This window comes from Talpa europaea, assembly GCF_964194135.1.
Source record: "Talpa europaea genome assembly, chromosome: 9".
In the NCBI taxonomy this organism is placed as follows: Eukaryota; Metazoa; Chordata; class Mammalia; order Eulipotyphla; family Talpidae; genus Talpa; species Talpa europaea.
In genome coordinates this window covers 96,800,819-96,824,482 of record NC_140076.1, presented here as the reverse complement: position 1 = coordinate 96,824,482, position 23,664 = coordinate 96,800,819, and the positions used below count along the sequence as shown (strand labels likewise).

The following is a 23,664-nucleotide window of genomic DNA, read 5'->3' as shown; positions in this document are numbered from 1 at the left end:
TTTGCAAATAGAAATGATATACTTTTCATAGAAAAAGTACAAGAGAAGCAGATGGGGAGAGCAGTGTTAAAAGTTTTTTTTTTTTTTAAATCATTCCTCCACTTAGCCTAAATAGTCATCTATAACATGCATTTTTAGAGGACCTCTTAGGAAGGTCTATAAGATCTGCCTTAAACCTTACTATAAAATAAAAAAGCAATCTTTTCATAAAATGCTAAAAATCAAAATAATAAAGTGACATATGAAAAATCTAAAAGTGCAGGAAGTATTTTCCGTGACCAAAGTAACTAAAATTTCCCAAAGTAAAATACTGTATCATTAATAGATAGCATATCTGAAATGAAAAATACATCGCTTCTAATAGCCTAAAAAATTCCAACAATTTAGAAAATAAACCCTACTCAAGTATTGACAGCCATAGTAAGAAATGAGTATGGATCAATAAAATGTTGACAGCTATTTCTAGATGTAAAAGCATCTTCCATTCTTTTAGCAAAATTGGTGACATAAAAGTAAGTGGACCAAATTAGCATGGCCATCTTGTCACAGAGAAAAATACCAATGCAGATTAACAGATTCCTGAAAAGATTCACCACTATATTTATAATTTTTTATTTAAATCTTTAAGAGTTTTCCATGCTTATAATGCAGAAGGAAATCAGAAATCTTGGGATAAAAACTAACTTTACTTTCTCTTTTCTAAAGGTTAAAAAAAGATACCAAAGTACTGGGTAACAAGTATAATTAATAAAGAAGCACAAGAACATGCCAAGAATTCATCATATCAGCAGATACAATGCAGGTAGTAATGAAGTATGTGAATCAACAGCCCCACTGTTAGTCAAGCTTTCCATTCTGAAGACGATTTTTGGCATTCTCTTGTCTGATGAGAGAGATGACTTTGATGCACCCCTTTGAAATTTTGATCATCCACATGACATTCATCACATCCAAAACAAAACAAGTGGTGACCCAGGAATACTGGATTAATGTTCCAAGCCTTAAGTACGGTTCTGTTCCAAACACGTTATAGAGGAGGATATAGGTCGGCGGTATGGCAGCAATCCGCACCATGAAGAACACCACGGTCATGAGGATCCCATTGATGACGTTAGCCTTGGCAAACTTAGGATACCCTAGAACTTCAAAGAACCACCTGGACAAAAATCAAAGAAAGATCACATCAACTACACATCTTTGAGGCTTAGCCATTTTAATTTTAGGTTTTAGTCTTTAAAATTCAGTGAACATCCCTCTAAAATTTATATGGTGAGGTAAAGGGCCTTGAATAGCCCAGCATTACTAAAACAGAACAAAGCTGGTGGGCTCACACCATCCAATTTCAAGAGTTACTATAAAGGTACAGCAATCACCATAGCATGCCAATTTTGAAAGAACAAATCAATCAATGGAACAAAACAGAGCCTAGAAATAGACCTACACATTTACACTCAACTAATTTTTGGTACAAAGGTAATTCAATGGAAAAAGGATAGTCTTCTCAAAAAAGATGTGAGGCAGTCTCTGCCTCACATCTAACACAAAATTTAACTCAAATGGATCACAGACTTAAATGAAAATGTGAAACTAGAAATTTCTAGAAACTTCTAGAAGAAAACGGGAAAAACATGCAAGCTCTTGGGTTTAGTGACAGAATTTTAGATATAACAACAAACATATGATCCACAGAAGAAAATAATACTAAGTTGGGCTTCACTAAAATTAAAAACTTTCTCTGTGAAGGGCACTGTTAAGAGTATTTAAAAAAAAACACCAGTGTATGGGTGTGTTTGGTTTTTTTTATTCTCTTAACAGTGCCTTTCACAGACCTCAGCCAGGTGACAAGTTGAATATAAACAATGGTAAGTCATGTTTATAGCATGTAGTGATGAGAATGCTTCTTCTGTGGTCTTCCTCCACAAACCCCAAACATAATTCAAATCTAATTATGAGGAAAAGATAAGACAAACCCAAATTGAGAAATATTCTATAAAACAGCTGAACAGGACTCCTCAAAACTGACAAGATTATCAAAAAATAATGAAAGTCTGAGAAACTGTCACAACCAAGAGGAGTTTAAGGAGAAATGACAGCAAAATGTAATGTATTCTGGTGTCAACAGAAAAATATCCTTAGGTAAAAACTAAGGAAATTTGAATAATTATTAAGACAGGTACAAAAGAAAAGCCAGCCAATTGTGTGTATTTGGTACCCTCTGCCAACCCCACAAAGAAATCTGTCTTTGGTCATTTAGCATTTCTTCCTCCCCCTTCTAAAGGAATCTAGTTTTCTGGGAGTTGACTGTGCAGCATGGTTCCCACTACAATCAGTGAGAAAAGAGGATTTCTCTAGTTGAGCTCATATTTGGAAAGAGGAGAAAGAGCTACTTGCAGGTAGAGAAAAAAAAGTGAGAAAAGAGGATATAAGCAAAGAATCAGTCCCCATGTGGAATTGGTTGGATGAGTTTTAGGATCAAGAGTCAGATGCTGTAGTGAACCTTGGGAAAGCTGTGGGGTCCAGGAGGTACTGTGAGTTCAAGAGGAATGAAGAGAATTTTAAGAAGCATTGCTGTGAGTAACAAGCTGCATCTTTGTTGAAGTCCTTGGAAACATGCCAATAAGGAAGGATTTGGATGCTGTACTGTTTCTGGGATTCTACACGGAGACCGGGCCCCGAGCTGACCCCAGTTATATCTTGGTTGCAAATATAATTCTCTATATTTAATAAACTACTGTATTTAATAACAACTGTATTTAATAAATATTAATTCTGAATTTTAGGAGTTTAGGAACCTAGTTTGAGAAACACCGTTCTTCATCCCAGTATTATTTTGGTTCCGCTCTAACTTTTAACTGCCTCTTCTAACAATCCATTCAGATGCTCTGTTTGTCCTTTTATCCAGTGTCTCTACCAAACCCATCACCGTCCTTCTTAGTCTTCCTAACCCTCTACCTTCTTTCAATGGGCCATTCATCCAGGTTCAGAGCAAGAGTGATCTTAAATTGTCCCTTTCTCTATGTCTAATTTCTTACTCATTGCCAGTTTTACTTCTTCTTCCCTCAAAATCTGTTTTGTCATCTTTCTATCCCTATAGTATAATTTGGACTTTCACTTATTTTCTGGACTAATGAAACTACACCATTCATTCACACAACTAAGAGCTGAATGCTACCCACTAACACAAACTTTACCTCGAGCCTTAAAATCTATACTACAAATACCCAAACTAGAATTATTCTGGGCTACTTTCAGTACATCTTTTCTTCACTGTAATATCTTCTCACTGTCTCCGGGGTGACATTCAACAAGCTCCCTGGCATCTACACCCTCTGTGCATGTCCACCCTCCTCCGAAGACATACTCTGGTCCTATAAGTGTTACGAAGTTTCTTTCACACAGTGTGTTTATGCCATTTTTCAAAAACTTATCTTTATTCCTTTCCCTTAAATGGAGGGTATCCCATTCCCTTCAACCTATTAAAAAAAATCTAAACATTTAAAGTATGTACCCCATCTTTTTGGTGAAATTCTGCATGACAAGTACTCGTCAATAGTGGCCTCAAAATGCAGTCAATGGATGCCTGAGACTTTGGGGATGTCTGCAAGGGAAAACTATTGTTTGCAATAAGATTCTAATACAAGAATATTATCTGTCTTTTTTATTGTGCTGATTTTAAACTGATGGTGCAAAGCACTGGTGGATAAAACTTGATGCTTTAGTACAAAGCATGGCAATGGCACAAAATGGTAGTAGGAAACATTGTTTTCTTTACCACCACATATTTACAGCCTTTTATGTGCATGCCTTTTTAATGTTCTATATGCTGAAATGGGGAGCACACATCAAGCAGGTCTGCTGCAAAGTACAGTTATTGTCAGGAGAAAAAACCCTTGGATGATGATTTAACTGTGAGCTCAGCTCCCCAGTTTTTCCATGGAACACCATTTTTACTTGAAAGGATGACTGACAAACTACAGTTATTTAGACCTGGGTATTTGGCAGACATTTTCTCAAAAATGAACATGATGAATTTGTCACATCAAGGAAAGAAACTTAACAGTTTGTTGCCAATAATGAAATTTGCATTTACAAACAGAAACTAGGATTGGGCCTCCCTGGTGGCGCAAGGGGTTAAGCACAGCACTGTGAAGCAATCCGCAGCCTCTGCAGCACAAGTTCGATCCCCGGCAGGCTAAGGAGTTGCCCACATGGTGTAGCAAACCTCTCCTGTCTCACCCTCTGCTCCCTTCAGCAGTGTGTTTCAGTCAGTCTGCCTGTTCTGCTCCCCACTCTGTCTCTAGTGAATCCTATCACACACACCCCACCTCTGGCCTGTACCCCAGCTCTTGTGTGCATAATAAATAAATCTTTAAAAAAAAAACTAGGATTTTGGAAAACGTGTATATGCTATCGTAAGTTTGATAGCCTCCAAGTACATCACAATTTTTCAAATGAAATCAATGGTGATATTAACTAATGTGGGTTTTTAAAATATTATTTAACAAATTCATCACCATTTGGAAAACAATATTTTCCAGATGACCAAGGCATCATGATAAAAAATTATGCAAGGATGGATAGAAGATTCAAGTGCAAGAGAGTCCAATGAATTTGAATAAAACAGTGAACAAAATGTTTACTGATAAGGTTTCAGAGTCTACATTTAAGAAATTTTAGGAAACCAACTCTTGGTATATTTTGGTATAATATTAAAGAAGAATACCCACAATTATTCAAAAGACTAGTAAAATACTCTTCCCTTTCCCAACTACATTATTAACTCTGAGAGGTGAGGTTTTTTTCATATTCTTCAACCAAAACATTTCACAATAGACTGAAAACAGAAGTGGACTTGAGCATCCAGTTGGATCCTATCAAGATACACACTGGAGAGTCACACAAATGTACAATACTGTTCCCGATAAAATTAGATTCGTTTTCACAGTGCAATTATTTTTCACCAAAAAAACTCATTATGGGGCCTCCCTGGTGGCCTAGGGGTTAAGTCTCAGCACTATCACCACTAACGTCTGAGTTCCATCCAGGGAGCTAACCCACATGGCGCACCAGACATCTCCTGTCTCGCCCGCTGCTCTCCTCAGCAGTGTATTTCAGTAGATGTGCCTGCTCTGCTCCCCACTCTGTCTCTGGTGAATCCTCTCACCCCCTGCACCTCTGGCTTACCCTCAGTTTTTCTATGCAAAAACAAAAACCAAAAAAACTTATTATGTTAACATGACAAAATATTTCAATATCAACTGAATTAACAAATATTTATTTTTAATTTCCAATTAGGTAACTATTAATAAATACAGATCCGCAGAGGAATATAGGTGAGTGTGGTAACATACACCTGAAGAGGTAGGAGCCTGTATTTCTGAATCATATACAGTGTTGTAAAAACAAACATTACCTCAATAAAGAAAATTTTTTTTACATAGGTAAAGCCCTCAGAAACAGTAAGTTCATTCAGGATCTCATTTATGAGATCAACAATTTTGAAAACAGATGTTTTATATCATTAATACTAGCACTTTTTTTTCTTGCCCTTTTTCACACAGTATCTCATTTTACTACTTCATTATTTTTAATCTTATTTTCTCAAACATAAACATGACACTAGATGCCAGACTGAAAGTCCCAGAAGGAGGAACTGGGTCACTTTAGCAAATATTCAATTTTTTTTTTTTATCGAGTTTACATTGGTTACACATTGGTTTACAGCACTGTATATGATTTAGAAATACAGGATCACACCCTCTAGATATACTGAATGAATACATTAAAGAGCCTCGGTACAAAGTTTTTGGAAATTTATAAATAAATATAATGACAATTTATAAATATGTCCTCGTAACAGATAAGAGAATTTATGTAAGAAAGAAGTTACCTCTGTTAAATGACTTTTTATAAAAGAAACCAAATGTAGGGTATAAGTCAGCAGTAGAAATTTAATTGAAGTCCCGGTGTCTAAGCTTTATTTCAGTCTTCTTTTACTCAATACCCTACCATACGCATCCCACATCATTTAAAATATCTATAAAATAATAATATTTTATAAAATAAAATATATAATATATAATATATATAAATATAAATATATATATTATATATATTATATATATAATATATATAAATATAAATATATATATTATATATATAAAATATATAATAATAATATATAATATCTATAAAATATCTATAAAATAATAGATTAACTATAATATTATGATTTCTCCAAAAGAGTTTCAACCAAAACCAAACTGCAGTTTAATGCCAAAGGTCATTTTCTCCTGTTTCAAAATTTCATCATCTGAATTCTATTCAAGTGATGGATGCTGCCAGAGTTTAACTGGTCACTTTTTAGGAAACTTTTATTCAAAAAGCAATCAAGTAACTACTATGTGCCAGACACTGTGTGGATGCTGAACCATGCAGACTTGAAAAGATGTGGTCCTTGATCTAATGAAATGCAGAGATAAATGACAGGAAAAAAGAGAGAGAAAAACTTCACAATGAAATGTATTAATCATAATATTGTGATACGTCTCTAATACAGAAGCTCAAATATGGGATCCCCTGCCTACAAATAGAGGGGATTTAGTGATAAAAATCATCCTGGCCCAGTCTTGAAGGATGAGTAAGGAACCACAGCCTTCCCAGCAGATGGACAAGTCTGGAGTGAAAGGAGATTTTCTTTTTTTAAAGATTTATTTATTTATTTATTTATTTATACATACAAGCACTGGGTACAGTCAGAAGCGCGGGAGGGTGAGAGAATTCACCAGAGCCAGAGCGGGGAGCAGAGCAGGCAGAAGGACCGAAGTACACTGCTGAGGGGAGCAGCGGGCGGCAGGAGAGGTCTGCGCGCCATGTGGGACCCTCCTCCAGTGGCCGGGGAGCAGCCGGGGATCGAACCAGCGCTGCAGAGGCTGCGGGCAGCTTCGCAACCCAGTGCTCAACCACTGCGCCACCGGGGAGGCCCTGAAAGGAGATTTTTGAGGGAAAATATGTCAGAAGGAGACAAGCCAGTTCAAGTTGAAGAGCTTCCTGTGTCCATACGCTGCACAGCCACTGCACAGCACTGAGAGGACACAACACGAGCAGCTGCATGTTAATTTCTGTGTTTTAGGAGGTCGCCAGAAGACAGTAACAAAAGAGAGATGAAAGAGAAACAGAACTGGAGGCAGGTAGATGGTCTAGAAAAGGGATCAGCAAACTCCTATAATCTGACAGTGAACATAAAGTTGGAAGCCACCCACTCTCTGCCACAACTAATCAGCTCTACCCTTGCAGTCATGGTAAACAAAGAAGCATGGCTGTGTCCTAAGAAATCTTCACCCACAAGCACAGAAAACAGGTAGCAGATTTGATCCTTGAGCCGGTTTGTCAACCTCTAGAACACCACTGTCCAAAGGAATTTTTTGCAATAATGGGAATGTTCTATAAATATGCTACCCAATTCAGTAGCCAGTAGTCACATGAGGCTGTGTAGCACTTTCATTTGAACATTTGTTGCTTTTCTTTTTTTTAGAGGAACTGAGTTTTAAATTCTATTTAATTTTGTTATTGTGCAACAATGATTTCAATAAAGAAAAATATGCTTCTGAGAAAAATAACTGACTCGGTTCATCTGTGAACAAAGCAATCTGATATTTAATGACATGTGAGTAGTCACATGTGGCTTGTTGGTATTGTACTGGACAGTTAAAGGTTAGAGGCTGGTACAGTAGCCAAGGCAAGAGATAATGAACTAAAGCAGTGACAGTAAAGATGGACAGGACGTGGCACAGGCAAGAAATATTTAGGAGGTGAGGATCTGATGATGGCAGGATCTGATGATGGAGTTACAGGTGAAAGAGAAACAGGCAAAGATGATTCCTGTGTGTTGAACAGGGGTAGTCAAGGGGATGGCTGGGGTACACACTAAACAGGAGAAGAGAGTATAAAAGAACAGAAAGGAAAATATGTTGCATTCTATTTTAGACATGCTGAATTTGATGTGCCACCTGGAAGGAGAAAACACTTGATAATACTATGAGGAAGTAGTTATATTACATATGCTCTTTTTATAGAGAAAGCAACTGTGTTAAATAACTTGTACAAGAGGTCATAGCAGTAAGGGGCAAGGCTGAATTGCAACGTGAATTTATATGATTCTGAAATTCATACATCGTCCATGATACCACGATGAGCAAAGAGATAATAGCTGAAACTTTGAAAGTAGAAGAATTCACCCAGGGAGAAGGAATAGCCATGGGCCCCAGAAGAGGCCTCTGGGGAACCCTAGGATTTATGGAACTATCCCTTCTAAAGAAAACTCAGAGGATAGCAGAGAAATAAAAGATCCAAGTGAAGGCAGCATCATGGAAGCAAAGGGAGTGAGACATTAAAGTAGGGGGTGATCAATAGTTTTGAGCCCACAGGAAGATACAGTTAAGACAGGCACCAGAGAGAGGTCATTGGATTTTACAACTGTAACAGTTCCAGCAAAATGACAGAGGAAAATCTTAATTGTAATAAAATAAAGAGTAAAAAAGCCAGGACAAAGTAAAGAAAGCAAACTATAAGCTACACACTTCCAGTACTTACTAGGTTTTAGCTAGTATTGTATACTAGCTATTTAGCATACTGGATATGTACTGTGCCAGGTGCTTTACAAGTATAATCCCATTTAAGCTACACAATAAACTATAACATCTACAGGTATCATGATGCCTGTTTTATGGGTAAGAAAATTGAAGCTGAGAGAAGTTAAATAACCTTCCATTCACAAACAATGGTAAGTGGAAGATCCTGGCTCTGAACCCAAGTCTTCTGACTTCAAAGAACATTCTTTTCCTCCACATATTCACATTATGATGGCAGAGGTTTAAATGGCCAAGCCCCAAGAACTTGAAGAAATAACATTATAACATATAAAATATTGGCGAACAAAATAAGCAGGACATAAGTATTTGGGAGAGAAAAAGCAAATCAGCTGATCTATAATCCATTCTCTTCTGCATCAGCACCAACTTCCCTTTGGCAAGAGAAAAAGACAGATGATCAGGCTAACTGCTTGATAAACAAACATACTAATGACAGACCTCCTGATAAATAGACTAATCAGTTGTATTCAAAACAGGAGTCTTCATCAATAGAATGCTTTTATATATACTTAGTGTAGGACTGCTTAGGGTGTATGAACCTAGAATGGACAGATTTATGAGGGCTGAACTGTGGAATGTGACATAAGCTATGTAACAATCTGCATATTAAATCAAAAGAGCTCCTTCTGTATCAGTGATAAGAACTACACTCACCTTAGAAATATGCTTAGAGACTGCATAGGTGGCAGTGTTTCAGAGGGTACCCAGAGCAAAAAAGGACCTAGGGAGCCATGCTGATGGCCCTTAAAACTCCCTGCTCTGCCAGTGCCTTGTGATTACCTGTGCCTTTGAGATCATCAGTGAGGCCTGATACAGGGTCAGCTCTAACTGGCTAGTCTAATCTGACACACCAAGTCTCTGAGATATCCCTATACTAAGTCACATAAGGCTACATGTAATTATGGGAACTTCCTCTGGGTTTGACATTTTGACCTAAAACTTGAAGGATAGATGTATTTTTCAAAGACAAAGGGGAAACGGAGGATAGGAATAAAGGAAGAGAAGAGAGACTGTCCCATAGATGCATGAGATAGTAAGTCAGTACAAGACTGACTCTAATGAGTAGTAAGAACTAAGATTGGAGACATATGGAGCACATTAGAGAGAACTTCAAAAGTCAGAGAGGCGTCTAAACAGGATACAGTTTTCAGTAAGAAAGCAAAGCATTGAAAGTGGAACACCAGGAGGATTACTCTGGTACCGCAGTGAGGAAGACTGAAGAGAGGATCTGGAATTAGGGAAGTCTATGAGAAAGTTATTGCAGTACTCAAACCACAGAGATCCTGCAGGCCATAAGCTAGGGCTATGGGTCTGGAATGAGAGGAAAAGCTAAGCATTACATAGGAAAAAAATCAGAAAACTTTGTTAAATAACAAAATAAAGGATAACAGTAATAAATCAATTGTCAAAGATGAGCAACTACCTTTCTCCAGAAGGTGGAGTTTAACTTATTCTTTCCTTTTGAGAGAGGCTATACTTCCTACCAGGCTTTGGAGAGTAAGGAGAAGGAAAACTTAACAGTGGAGAAACCTGGCAAACACCACCTCAACCCATGTATCAGACACCCACAGAGATGCTGTGACAAGACAGGCCCTTCATCTCCATAGGACTCCTGTCAAAACCCAAAGGATGGGCCTCCCCGGTGGCGCAGCGGTTGAGCGCTGGGTTGCGAAGCTGCCCGCGGCCTGTGCGGCGCTGTTTCGATCCCCGGCTGCTCCCCGCCACCGGAGGAGGATCCCACATGGCGCGCAGACCTCTCCTGCCGCCCGCTGCTCCCCTCAGCAGTGTACTTCGGTCCTTCTGCCTGCTCTGCTCCCCGCTCTGGCTCTGGTGAATTCTCTCACCCTCCCACTCTTCTGACTGTACCCAGTGCATGTATAAACAAACAAACAAAAAAAAAAAACCCAAAGGAGGGGTAGGGATGATTAATAAATATTAACTAAGCCAGCTATGGAAGGTTCCAGGAATCTAAGGTGGGGTCAGAAAAGATTCTCAGCCAGAGGTGGGGCAGAGAAGATTATTGATCTTAGAAGACCAACCAACCCAATCCCTTGCCCTGGCAAAATGTACCATGTCTATGCAGGCATCTTTCCTTGTTCTCTCTTCCTTAATAAACTTGCCATGTCTGATGAATGGGAACGTCTGCTGAATTCTTTTTCAGAAGGATCCAAGAACCCCATGCACTGAATATCATCTGAACTCCATCACTAGCACTACCACTTTCTACCTAGGGAATCTTGGCTAAGTTTCTCTTACCTACCAAAGACCTGGTTTCCTCACACTTGTACAAAGTGATAAGAATTCATATCACATATTCTCATTTTTATATCTTGGAAAAAGATCCTAAAGTTTCCCCAAACTGAAAATTAACAGCACAACTTTGAAGTAATTAATGATACCAGTAACTTACCGCTGATTCACAAAAGGGCTGGACAGCTCTGCAAGCAGGCGAAAATTCCCAACATAGGCCAGTGCTCCATGACTCTGGATGATAAATAGAAAACAAAATGTCAGGGATAACATTCTTATCAGAATTTCCATTTGCTGAGGAAACATTTGAGAGCTTCTCAGCATCAAACATCAAAACAAACCAAGTCTGAAAACTGATTTTCTTCTTCATGAGAATATAGAAATGTCCTTAAAATTCTACAGCACTTTTGAAAGTCAGCATATTGTAAAATTATGTTCACTTAGGAAAACAGTTTTCAAGCAGCTGTCTCACGTTGAACTCATGAATTCTGCAAATGGCCATTACTAATGGCATTCTCAAAGGACAACAGAATGATCAAAATAGTGTATTTTAGAAGTTGAGGTATTTTGGTGCAACTAAGAGGCAACTAAGTTAAGAGGAACTTGTTTTTTATATTCATTAATAGAAGCACTTTTAAAAAAAATCTCAGGGTCTCCCCGGTGACGCAGCGATTGAGCTCTGGGTTGTGAAGTTGCCTGCAGCCTTTGCAGCGCCGGTTGGATCCCCGGCCACCGGGCGAGGGTCCCACATGGCGCACAGACCTCTCCTGCCACCCGCTGCTCCCCTCAGCAGTGTACTTCATCACTCTGCCTGGTCTGTTCCCCGCTTTGGCTCTGGTGAATTCTCTCACCCTCCCGCACTTCTGACTATACCCAGTGCTTGTATGAATAAATAAATAAATCTTTAAAAAATAAAAAAAAAAATCTCAGAAGTATACTTAACATCCTAAATAACAATATACAAGTCTGTGGGCAGATAAGTATTTGTCAGCTAAAACAACACTGAATTATCATTTTTGATGTGAAAAAGGTATTTGTCAATCAGAAGATCCTACATATAAAATACACACTTCTGGCACCTTTTTGTTTTTTTTTTTTTTTTTGTTTGTTTTTTTTTTTTTTTTTGAGGATGTTAATATTTAGGATTTAATTTCACTGAGCATAAGGTTTCACTTATAACAGGAATATAGGGGAACCAAATAAGACATCAGGGTAAAAAAAAATAATAATAACAGTACAAAACACAACAAAGCCAAAACAGACAATTATAAACCAGAGAAATACTGCAGGGGAGGAGGAGGGAGAGGAGTGAGAGGGATGGAGGGAGGAGCACAGGGGACTGTCTGGCACCTTTTTGAATTTAGAAACATAATGCCTAGGACTATTCTCCAATTTAATAATAGGAAAAGTATAGCAGAGTTAGTAAGCATTCGAAGGAAAACTTATGAAAGCATTCATTCTAAGGATTTTATTATTTAATGTACTTTAAAATTGTTACTAGGTGAAGAGACACTCCAGCACAGTTTAACCAGAATTATGATTACAGATTAAAGGAAATTGTCCTAGCCACCTGCCAAAATGTTAGACATATGCGGAAATTCAGAAGCTTTTTCCTGCTAGTTACACACCACACATGCTGCCTTCTAAATGCAAATAATATAAAGCAATTTAAAAAATAACGAATGAACTTTTTATTTGAGGGCTTTCAATACTTCTCCATGTAAATTACAGATTAAAAATGCAGATGTATAAGAATTAGTTTTCTCAAGGTTGACCTAAAATTTTTAACCTAAACTCACTATCATGTTACCTGTGTTATTTACTGCTGTTACAATAAATGCTTTTATTTAAATAAAACAATAGTAATCATTAACAATAGCAATTAGGAGTAATTAACAGTACTAATTAAACAAAAGTTGTGAATATAATATTTTTATGTTTCTTTCAGTCCTTTAGTTCTGTTGACTATGTAAATTCAATAGGCTATATTACTGTATGTTTTTAAGACATGTAAGTATAAGACTTTTTGACAGAATATATTAAAAAAAGGAAAATGTAATACAATAGAACTAAATAGTTATTACCTGCATTAATAAAAGATAATAATGACACCTTTCCATCCATGACACAGCAGGATACTTTTATTCTGTTTTCTTCTCCAATAATACTTATCTGAACTGCCCTTAGCCTTTAGAAATCCTTTTTTTTTTTACATCTTCCCTAATTTCTTTCACCTTTTCCAAAGGAGAATGGTTAGTTAACTCATTTGTAGCCCACTGGGTCTCAAAGTGTGGTCCTCGGACCAAAGGCAGCAGCACCACAGGGGAACTTGCTAGATATGCATATTCTAATCAGAAACCCTGGTGTTGGGACCAGCAGTCTTTTAACCAGGCTGTCCAGATATTACCAACTTACATTAAAGTTAGAGAACCACTGTTCTAGTTCCCTTCTCTGAAATTGCAACTAGGGAAAATCTGCACTCACCCCCATTAGATTCTACATCATGATCAAAGCAGATCTGCTACGTCATCTAGCAGGTTTTCCCTAACCCTTAACAAGCACCAGCGGGGTCAAGTGCCTTCCCAGATCTTGCTTGTGCAAATACCTGCATTTTCTGTGCCTCATTTACTGTCCTCCCCATAACTCAGTCCCTCCTCATGTGTTCTAAGTTGAACCTTGCCTGCTTACTGGAATCACCTCCAAAATCAAAATCGTAAGAGTCCTTCAGGCCTATTTCTGAGTGGCTGAGAACACTTTGACTGGATATTAGTATTCTATTATAAAAGGAGAAAAAAATGCAGATTTCAATTTTGTAAACAGATTTTTAATACAGAATTAGAGATTGTTAAAAACATGTTATGAGAAAAAAATATCGGATGTTCAATGTTCAAACCTTGATGTATGAGATTAGACAAGCAACACGGGTAAAGGGTGGCAGATAACTGAAAGAGGTAGGGGAATGTGAGACCCACCTAACAGCTATGGATCAGAAGAAAAACAGTTATCAACAAGCAGGCCAGCACACTAGGGACCTCTCATTAGTTGCATGATCTTTTGGTTATGACTGAACCCCTCTAACCCCATTTCCAGATCTCTGTAACTATAAATAGTTAGGAGCATATGGCTACCATTACCACCATCACCATCTCCTTTATTGAATAATGGAAAGAACAAACTTTCTTTGCTCCAATGCATAGTCTTTGCTCCTTTGTCAAAGATTAGTTGACCATAAACCTGTGGGTTTATTTCTGGATTTTCTATTCGATTCCATTGGTCTGTATGTCTGTTCTTGTTCCAATACCATGCGGTTTTGATGATTATGGCTTTGTAGTATAGTTTGAAGTCTGGGAGTCTGATGCCTCCATTCCCTTCTTTTTTTTTCAGGAGAGCTTTGGCTATTCGGGGTTTTTTGTGATTCCATATGAATTTCATCAATAATTGTTCTATTTCTTTGAAGAATGACATTGAAATTTTGATTGGAATAGCATTGAATCTGTATATTGCTTTTGGAAGGATGGCCATTTTAATAATGTTTATTCTTCCAATCCATGAGCAGGGGATGTCTCTCCATTTCTTTGTGTCTTCTTCTATTTCTTTTAACAGTGTTTTATAGTTTTCTTTGTATAGGTCCTTTACCTCTTTTGTTAGATTTATTCCCAAATATTTGATTTTTTTTGTTTCAATAACAAAAGGGATGGTCTTTTTGATTTCTTCTTCTTCAGATTTATTGTTTGTGTATAGGAAGGCTACTGACTTTTGCGTGTTGATTTTGTATCCTGCCACTTTACTGAACTGATTGATGAGTTGAATTAGCTTTTCTGTGGAGTTTTTGGGGTTCTCTATGTATAATATCATATCGTCTGCAAATAGTGATAGTTTGACTTCTTCTTTTCCTATTTGGATTCCTTGGATGTCTTTCTCTTGTCTTATTGCCCTGGCTAGGACTTCCAGTATTATATTGAAAAGCAATGGTGAGAGTGGACATCCTTGTCTTGTTCCAGATCTTAATGGAATTGCTTTCAGCTTTTCACCATTGAGAATGATACTGGCTGTTGGCTTGTCATAGATGGCCTTTATGATGTTGAGGTATGTTCCTTGTATCCCAAGAATTTCAATAAATGTTCAATAAATTGTTCAATAAATGGTGCTGGGAAAACTGGGTCGCTACATGCAAAAGAATGAAGCTTGACCACCACCTCACACCATACACAAAAATCAACTCAAAATGGATTAAAGAACTAGACATAAGACCTGAAACCATAAAATATATAGAAGGAAATATAGGCGAAACACTACGTGATTTGCACATCAAAGACATCTTTACAGACACATCACCCAAAGCAGTGATAGTGAAGGCAAAGATAAACAGCTGGGACTATATCAAATTAAAGAGCTTTTGCACAGCAAAAGAGACAATAACAAAAACAAAGAGAAACCCCACCAACTGGGAGAACATTTTTGCACCCAACACTAATGATAAAGGACTGATCACAAAAATCTGCAAAGAGCTGATGAGTCTCAACAACAACAAAGAAAATAATCCAGTCAAAAAATGGGCAGAAGAGCTTAAAAGAAACTTCTCTGAAGAGGAAATGCAAATGGCCAACAGGCATATGAAAAAATGTTCAACATCACTTGTCATCAGGGAAATGCAAATCAAAACTACCATGAGATACCATCTTACACCAGTGAGAATGGCACATATTAAAAAAACTAGCAACAACAAATGTTGGCGAGGGTGTGGAGAAAAAGGAACTCTTCTGCACTGTTGGTGGGAGTGCAAACTGGTCCAACCACTGTGGAAAGCTGTGTGGAGATTTCTGGACCTACTAAACATAGAGCTTCCATATGACCCAGCAATTCCACTCCTAGGTATTTACCCAAAGGACACAGAAACATCAATTCCAAAGAACACCTGCACCCCTATGTTTATAGCAGCACTGTTTACAATAGCTAAGCTTTGGAAACAACCCAAATGCCCAAAAATAGATGACTGGATCAAGAAGATGTGGTACATATATACCATGGAATATTACTCAGCATTCAAAAAAGATAAACACATGCAATTTGCTGCAACATGGATGGCGCTGGAAGGGATCATGCTCAGCGAAATAAGCCAAAAAGAAAAAGAAAAATACCGGATGGTCTCACTCATAGCAGGAATCTAGAAAACTTAAATAAGGGACCAGGAAAATGAATAACTATAAGAAAGTGAAAATCAAAATCAACAAAAAACTATGAACCAGAGACACTTTTAGGGGGGCGGGGGCGGGAGGGGAGGGATTGGGGTCAGAATGGGGGGCTGCAATTGTATGGGGAATATAACAATAAAATTTATAAAAAAAAAAAAAAAAAAAAGAATAATGGAAAGAGAGAGTTAAAATTAACTGGTAAAAGGAAGTTCCTAAGAATGCCATTTGGTTTTACTACTATATTCCAGTGTTGATAGTAGAATTTCCAAAAATATTTATTGACTGACCACTAAAAATTTTACAGAATCTTATTCTCTTTGGGCAGTTTGATGACTGAGCAATTAAGTAAGGAGAAGTAGGGACAGCTCATGAATGATCATGGGCCTATGGGATGGAGGCCAGAATTTGAATCCTGGGTGACTGTGGGCAAAATGGACCTAAACTTTGGTTTTTCCATTTGTAAAATGGACATAATACTGTGTGTGTATGACAGAATTGATGTAAGAAAATATCAGATGCATACTAATATAAAAAATACTGAAACTGAAAAGGTATCCTAAAAATTGAAAAAAAGTTTTTTGTAAAAACTGAACTAGGTAATTTTTTAAAATAGAATTATAAATATGAGTAAGTAAGTATAAGAACAAGTCCTAAAATTAGGGCCTATTCCTACCTGGCCTAGGTAGTTACCTTTTCACCTTGAGTAAAGGCTTTACCTGACACCTGGCTGTTTTCTTAGGACTATAGGGTCAAGCCTGAAATGACAAGAAATGGATGAGAAGAAACAGATCACCATCACAGCTAACCAGGAAGGAATGTAGGCTCGCTACTGCAATTTTACCATAGAACATAAATCATGTCAACAAACCATGCCTTATCAATTAGTCAATCTTACTTTATAATTACTGCAGGGGGAAAAAAGGTGAAAAGAAATATAAATACTTCTAAGGGAAAACTGAACTGTTTTATTTACCTAATAAATGATACCAACTCTGTACCTCACTTTGCAAAACTATACTCTACCCAATCGAAACTTAACTCTGCTTGTGACCATCTTATGCTTATTAAATTCACAGCATGGCATGGTTGAAATGTCCACTGAAGCTGTCTGGTTCTATTACCCACAGATTTTTACATCCCATCTAGAAGAGCCCTTCCAATTTGCTCCTCAGCCTGAGCAACTGTATTGTGAGGGATGTAACATCTTGAAAAATAGCTTACTCCTTCTTGGGATTGCTATTCAGTAAGTTCTAAAACTAAACTGCACCCTTGCTGTCTTATAATTGCCCCTCTTACTTCTGGTCTTGGTGATCCAAAACCTCCTTTTCATATGATAAACCTTCAAATAGTTAAAGACAGCACACATCTATCTTCTTACCAGATATAATTTCCAATTTCCTCAGAAAATTCTGGCCTACCTTCCTTAGAGTACCTGAGTCCTATAAACTGCCAGTATTCATAAAATAAAAGAAAACAGATCAGCAACTAAAACCATCCAATCTTGATGAAAAGAACCATTTTGACACAATAATCCCTACATGTTAACCAGCTAAATCACTCACACACTGACACACACACACACTGACACACACACACACACACACACACACACACCCCCCTTTTTGAGGGCTCAAGAAAATCTCAATTCTACAAATTGCCAAGAAATCTCAATTCTCAATTGCCCAGAAATCTCAATTCTACAAAACTATTCTTTAAAAAGAATTATGTGTACAAAAATGGAGAAATAAGGATGCTTGCCCTGAGTTATGTAGAATAGTGAAACTGCACATAATGGAACAATACAGAATTAGTTAAATATTAATATCCTCAGCCACAGTAGAGATAAGAGTGGCAACAAACAGATGGTTTAAGAATAAAAAACATTTTGAGAACTTGCGATATGCCTAGAGTTTACTTCCTTCACACTTAGGAAATTATCTGAGGATATGCTGCAGCAGGATGAGTGCGTAAAACAAGAAAGAATGAATGAGTTCCAGGAAATAGTGGCTCCAAATGCAACTGCAGCAATGGCAAGAAGCCCCTGGGCATCTGGGCAGACTAGATCAGGGGTGCAGAGCTCCAAAGGCAGGTATCTGGGATATGATGACTGCAGAGAAGTGATGCTATCCTTGAGAATATGAAACAACTCAAACAGACGATAAATACAAATGCTGCTAGCAAAAAAGGAGGCAATTGGAAATGTGAAGCAAAAATTAGATAGGAAATGTAATTCTGATCATACAGGGAACTATTTTCATATAGTCATAATTAACACTTGATTGATTTTCTGTGTAGGATTAACTGAAGAGAAAGGATAACTTAATCTGAGTGTAAAATAGAACACTCAGTGTAAATATTTTAAAATCTTGGCAATGTAAAAGTACAAGTACAAATGACATCTGAGAAGCAAAGTAGAAGTTAAAGAAGCAGAGAAGGATAAGAGCGCTGAAACCACCTTAAAAGTACCAAGAGGCTCTACAGAACCAGAAATAAAAGCATATAAAGTTTTCAAAGGAACTATAAAGGACAGTAAACTGGCAAAGCACCCAGGTTTACAGGAAGAAGTACATTGGCTCCACTGAACGAGTGCAGCGGGGGCGGTGGATGGCATGGCTATTCATGGGGTATTCACCCCATGAGGCAGTTATCACTAGACTAAAACTGAACAAAGACACAAAAAGATCCCAGAGTGCAAGCCAAATCTTACCAAGAAGGAAAGGGAAAGGACAGACATAGGGAAGAAACCACTGAGAAGATGCAGGAATATAGTAATCTCATATACAACTTTCATTAAAAGCTGGTAAAGTGGAAAAAAAATATATCAGAAGGGAGGTGGGAAGGGAAACAGAAGTGTGAGAGTTAAATTGTTGATCATCACAGTAGGAAGATAATAAATATGTAACACTGAGAAATCACGATGTGGCCGACAGTCTCCTAAGATGAACAACATCAAGTCTCACCCCTCTACTCCCCCACATACCCCGTGCACCTCATCTCAAGAGCTGGCATCTTACTATCCTCCCCCTGGACCTGGGCTACCCCTACTGACACACTGGACCCACATAGTGGATGCAGGAAGTGATGCTCTGGGTCCTCAGAAGCCATGCAGCTTCCTCCTGAGTCTCTTGGGATACTCGCTCTTGAGCTGTCTCCTTTCAGAACACAATCAGCAGACTGAGAAGCTCAAGTGGCACAGAGGGACTCAGGGTGACAACCTGGTGAGCTCCCAGCCACATCAACTGAATAAGCCCCTCCAGCGAGCTGAGATGTCTCTGGCTCCGATCACTATCCAGCAACACTCACGAGAGGCCAGAGCAAGCCCAGGGTTTCCTTTTTTCTTTTTTTTTTTTTACTATCACTAAGAACACATGAGTCAAAGGCTTTCAATCATCTATAGTCATTATTCCAATTGATAATCAACATAGCACATTTTTAGCCAACTGGAGAGCCTTCATGATGGTTCCGGGGTCCTTCCAAACTCAGAATTTTTTACAAACATTCATTTTCAGACCTCCAAAATGAAACAGAAATTAACACACTGATCCTTTCCTTCCTACAATTACCTAAGCATTGCTGATCTACCACTGGGTGATGTATTGCTTGAATTCCTTAATAGCTTCCTGTTAATTAGCTACCTATTGAATCCCACAGGTTCTACATATACTTATCCCTATCCCCCAGCTCCTTAGCTCAGAATCATTGTGCGCCACATGGGGGTGCAGAGCCAGGCTGCAGTGGTCTTGCTTCTGCATTTTCTGATCCTGCACAGCAATGGCTCTGACTAATGCACCACGCGTGGCACACACTTTCCCAGGCAGAGGAGCCATCAGATAAGCTTCAGGTTATGAGAAGTCCTTGTTACCGTGCCTTACCCTCCTCGCCCCTAGGCAAGAAAACCTACTGCGACAGGTTTTCAAGTGGGACAGCTGTTTTTAAGGGGGAAGGGGCTCATGTCTGCTCTAGTATTTTTAAACATTATCAATTTTAATGTTTCATCAGTACATGATGGCAAGGCTCATGACTGACTTCTAGTCCATATGGTGTTCCCACTTCTGCCATCTACCTCTAAGGCTATTTTCCTATAGTAAAGTCCATGATCGACATGGCCTCTGCATGACTCAGTGAAGTAAACCAATCTGGATTTGTCTGATACCTCCCAGTTTAAAACAAAATTCTCCTTTGAGCCAGTGATTATGAAAATTCAGATTTTCTTACCATGGGAAATTTAATTTTCTATCATCTGAGAGTGATGAGGGCCAAGGATTTAGAAGAGAGGAGAACAGTAAGGAAAATTATTATGCACCTACTACTGCTAACATGGTGCTAAATACTATGCTGCGCTCATTGGCTTAAAAAGGATGGGTGTTCCTTCCTAATACTAAGGCTGCATCAAAGTCCTGGCTGTCCCAAATTGCAACCTTGGGTTAACAGGTGACTGTGTTTACAGTAGCCAGAAGGAGGTACTTTGCTACAGGTTATTTACCTGGAGCATCACCACATTTCCATGGGAAACCCTTTCAGAGTACCCTCAATCTAGAAGAAAGATTTGGAAACAAAATCCACCTTGTATTTCAGAACTATTTTCTTAATTTTAATCAGTCAAAGCTTCTGATTATTATGAGAGTTGAAGGTTTGAGCTAACACACAGGATTGAATTCATGGCCAACTGAGACTCATGTGAAACAGTGAACTTAGCTGCTGCTAAGCTTTACTAAATGTTACGAGGATCAAGAGGCCATCAAAAATTCAGAAGCAGCAGAGAGAGGTCTGGGACAGAAGGCAAGCCATGTCCTTCCTGTGTTCAATGAGTGAATCTGGTGCAGAAAATATGAAGGTTCTACTAGGTGAGGTTCCCCAAGGCCCTCACACAACAGTGGGAGTTGAACTTATGAAAGATGTCCATCTCGTACACCCAGAAAGTAGCACAGCCTACGTGACTTTCTCTGAGTAGCCAGAGTTCATAGATATTTTGAGTTTTCTCTCTCATACTATTTTCTTTTTGCTGCTCTGAATGAATTCCACTGCCTGATCTTTAAGTTTGATTCTTTTTCTGCTTTACCTACTCTGCTGTTGAATCCCTACAGTGTATTTTTCAGTTTGTTTCCTTCATCTCTGACCCTTCTATTTGATATTTTCTTATATTTTCCATGATTTTGTTCATCCATTCTTTTTCCTAGTTAACATCTTTATGATCATTCAAATGCTTTATCAGGTAAATTACTTATCTCTGTGTCATTAAGTTTTTTTTTTTTTCCCCCCCAGAGGTCTTATCATGCTCTTTCATTTGGAACATATTCCTGTGATTTTTTTTTTTTTTTCATTTGCTTAACTCTCTGTGTTGATTTCTATGTAGTAGATATGGCATTACTTCTAGGCCTGAAGGAGTAGTCTTGTAAATAGGATGAAACTTGTTCAACCTTGCCCCAATTCTTGGTTGTCTCTCAAAACTTTGTGATTTTCAAAGCAGCCTATTATATTTTTAATAGCTCCCAATAAGCGAGCATGTCATAAGATGTCAGTGTCCCAAAAGGGAGGATGTCAGTACCTAGATTCAAACTGTCTAGAAACCAGACTCTCAGGCAGCAACTCTTGAAAGCATGCAAATACGCACAGTCCTGTGAGGTCACTAGAACCAGGTGAACTGGAGGTGTCCCCTGGGTGGCACTCACAAAAACCAGGGCCCCAGGTGAGTGCATCTTTTTTGGGAGATACTGGCAAGCTGGAGCAGGGCAGGGAGAGCACCAAAAAGGTATCCGCAGACTACCATCAGCTGCGCAGGCCACCAGATGTGCTCTAGCCTGATGCCTGCCCTTAGGCCAAAGCTCCAGAGCTACAGAAGGCCTCCCTCACAGACAGGCTGTATGCCCGAGTACTGCTTTTGCCTGCGCCATTTCTCCAATGGCCACATGCCCAGGGGACCCAGGGGTGCAGGCTCTCCACCAGAACCAGACAATAAAGGGGCATACTCTGAGAAGCTCCACATTAGAGGACCCTGATACTCTGGAGTATGCAAAAATCAACCCCCCATTAGAGGACCCTGGCACTCTGGAGTGTGGCAGACAGAGAACTAGAAGATAGTGCTGCCTGCTCTGGTCTCTAGAAAGGATTACAGTCAGCCCCTAGATGCCTGTTTTACTGGAAGCCAGCCCCCTCAGGCTGCTGCCATGATGTTCAGTTATCAGGTTTCCTTGACAATAAAACTGAACTCCTGAGTCTGAAGCCTCTTGCTTTACCCTGAGGGTGGGAACTGTTTATAAATTCCTTCATAGTTTACCAAAGGACCCAGGAAGAGTTAGCCCCACTGACCTCTGTACCAGGTTATATATAGGTATGCCCTAGAAGCAATCACCAAAAGCAGGTCATCAGACGAGGCTATCAGCTCCTTTCTGGGTGACACTGGTTATTACAATCCCGTAGGACCAGTAATGCAAGCTCCACTGGCTACCAGAGCCAGGTGATTTAGAGAGGTCCCCTGGGCAGCAGTGGCAAAAACTGGGGCAGCAGACATTGATAAGAGCTCCCTTCTGAGAGATATTGGTATCTGAAGCACAGTAAAGGGAGAGCATAAAGACAGCACCCAGCACTGTGTCCCAGACAGTGTTAAATCAACAGGCTGTATGTGCGTGTTCAATTACATGGGTGCCCCTCAGGTCAAAGCTTTAATATGAGCAGGGAGGCTCCTTCGCCTTAAGTTCAGATTCAGCTACCTTTGAGCTGGGCCCTGAAGCAGGTGAGTCTAAGCATACAGGCTCTTTAAGAGTCAATTTCAGACAATCTTGTGGGTCTTGGTATACTAATCCTGTTAATTTTCATTATTAGATCATTTGGAGGCTTGTCTCTTTGGTATAGGGCTTACGAGTCAGGGAGGCTGGTATGGGGGTTGAACACTTCACTCTATAAGGAGAGTCCCTGGGTTTTATGGGCCCTCCAGTTTGTGGGTCACTGTACTAGGTAGGGGATTTTACAGAGGGACTGTGTCCCAGGCACTCCTACAAGCTTCCATGTGATTTTTTTCCTCTCTTGCCCATGTGCAGTTGTCACTCAGCCACCCTTTAGGTGGCTTTAGTTTTCTCAAAGGAAACTGTTGGATACATAGCTGCAGATTCAGTTTACCTGTGAGAGCTGCTCTTTCTACATCACCATCATGAACTGGAATTTTTAATTTCTTAACTACTTTTATTATGGTAAAATAAAGACAAAATAAATTTTACCCTTTCAACCACTTTTAAGTATATGATTCAGTGGTAATAAATATATTTACAGTGTTGTGCAACCATCACCACTGTCCACATCCAGATAATTTTCAGATTCTAAAACTGAAACTTTTACCCATTAAACAGAAACTTCTCAATAACCCCTCCATACATCCTGAGTAACTATTATAATTTTTTTCTATTTCTATGACATTGATTATTCTAGATATTTCACATAAGGAAAATCCATTATGAGACTGCTTTTTTAAAATCTGATTAAGAACAAGACATTGATTAGAATGGATTAGCTGATAATCCATTCTATCATCACACACCAAGTCCAGTATGTGGATCCTTTCCCTTATAGGTATTAAAAAG

At 38.7% G+C, this 23,664-nt stretch overlaps 1 protein-coding gene across 1 annotated transcript in view; it reads right to left on the bottom strand.

Moving 5' to 3' along the window:
- Positions 1–837: 837 nt before the first annotated feature.
- Positions 838–23,664, bottom strand: part of TLCD4 (TLC domain containing 4) — a gene marked incomplete at both ends in the record, with an annotated part of 33,261 nt that continues 10,434 nt past the window's right edge. The window contains 2 exons of the mRNA XM_084242831.1: positions 838–1,156; positions 11,062–11,135. Coding sequence (XP_084098957.1) covers positions 838–1,156; positions 11,062–11,135 — 393 coding nt within the window. The remainder of the gene's footprint in view (positions 1,157–11,061; positions 11,136–23,664) is intronic.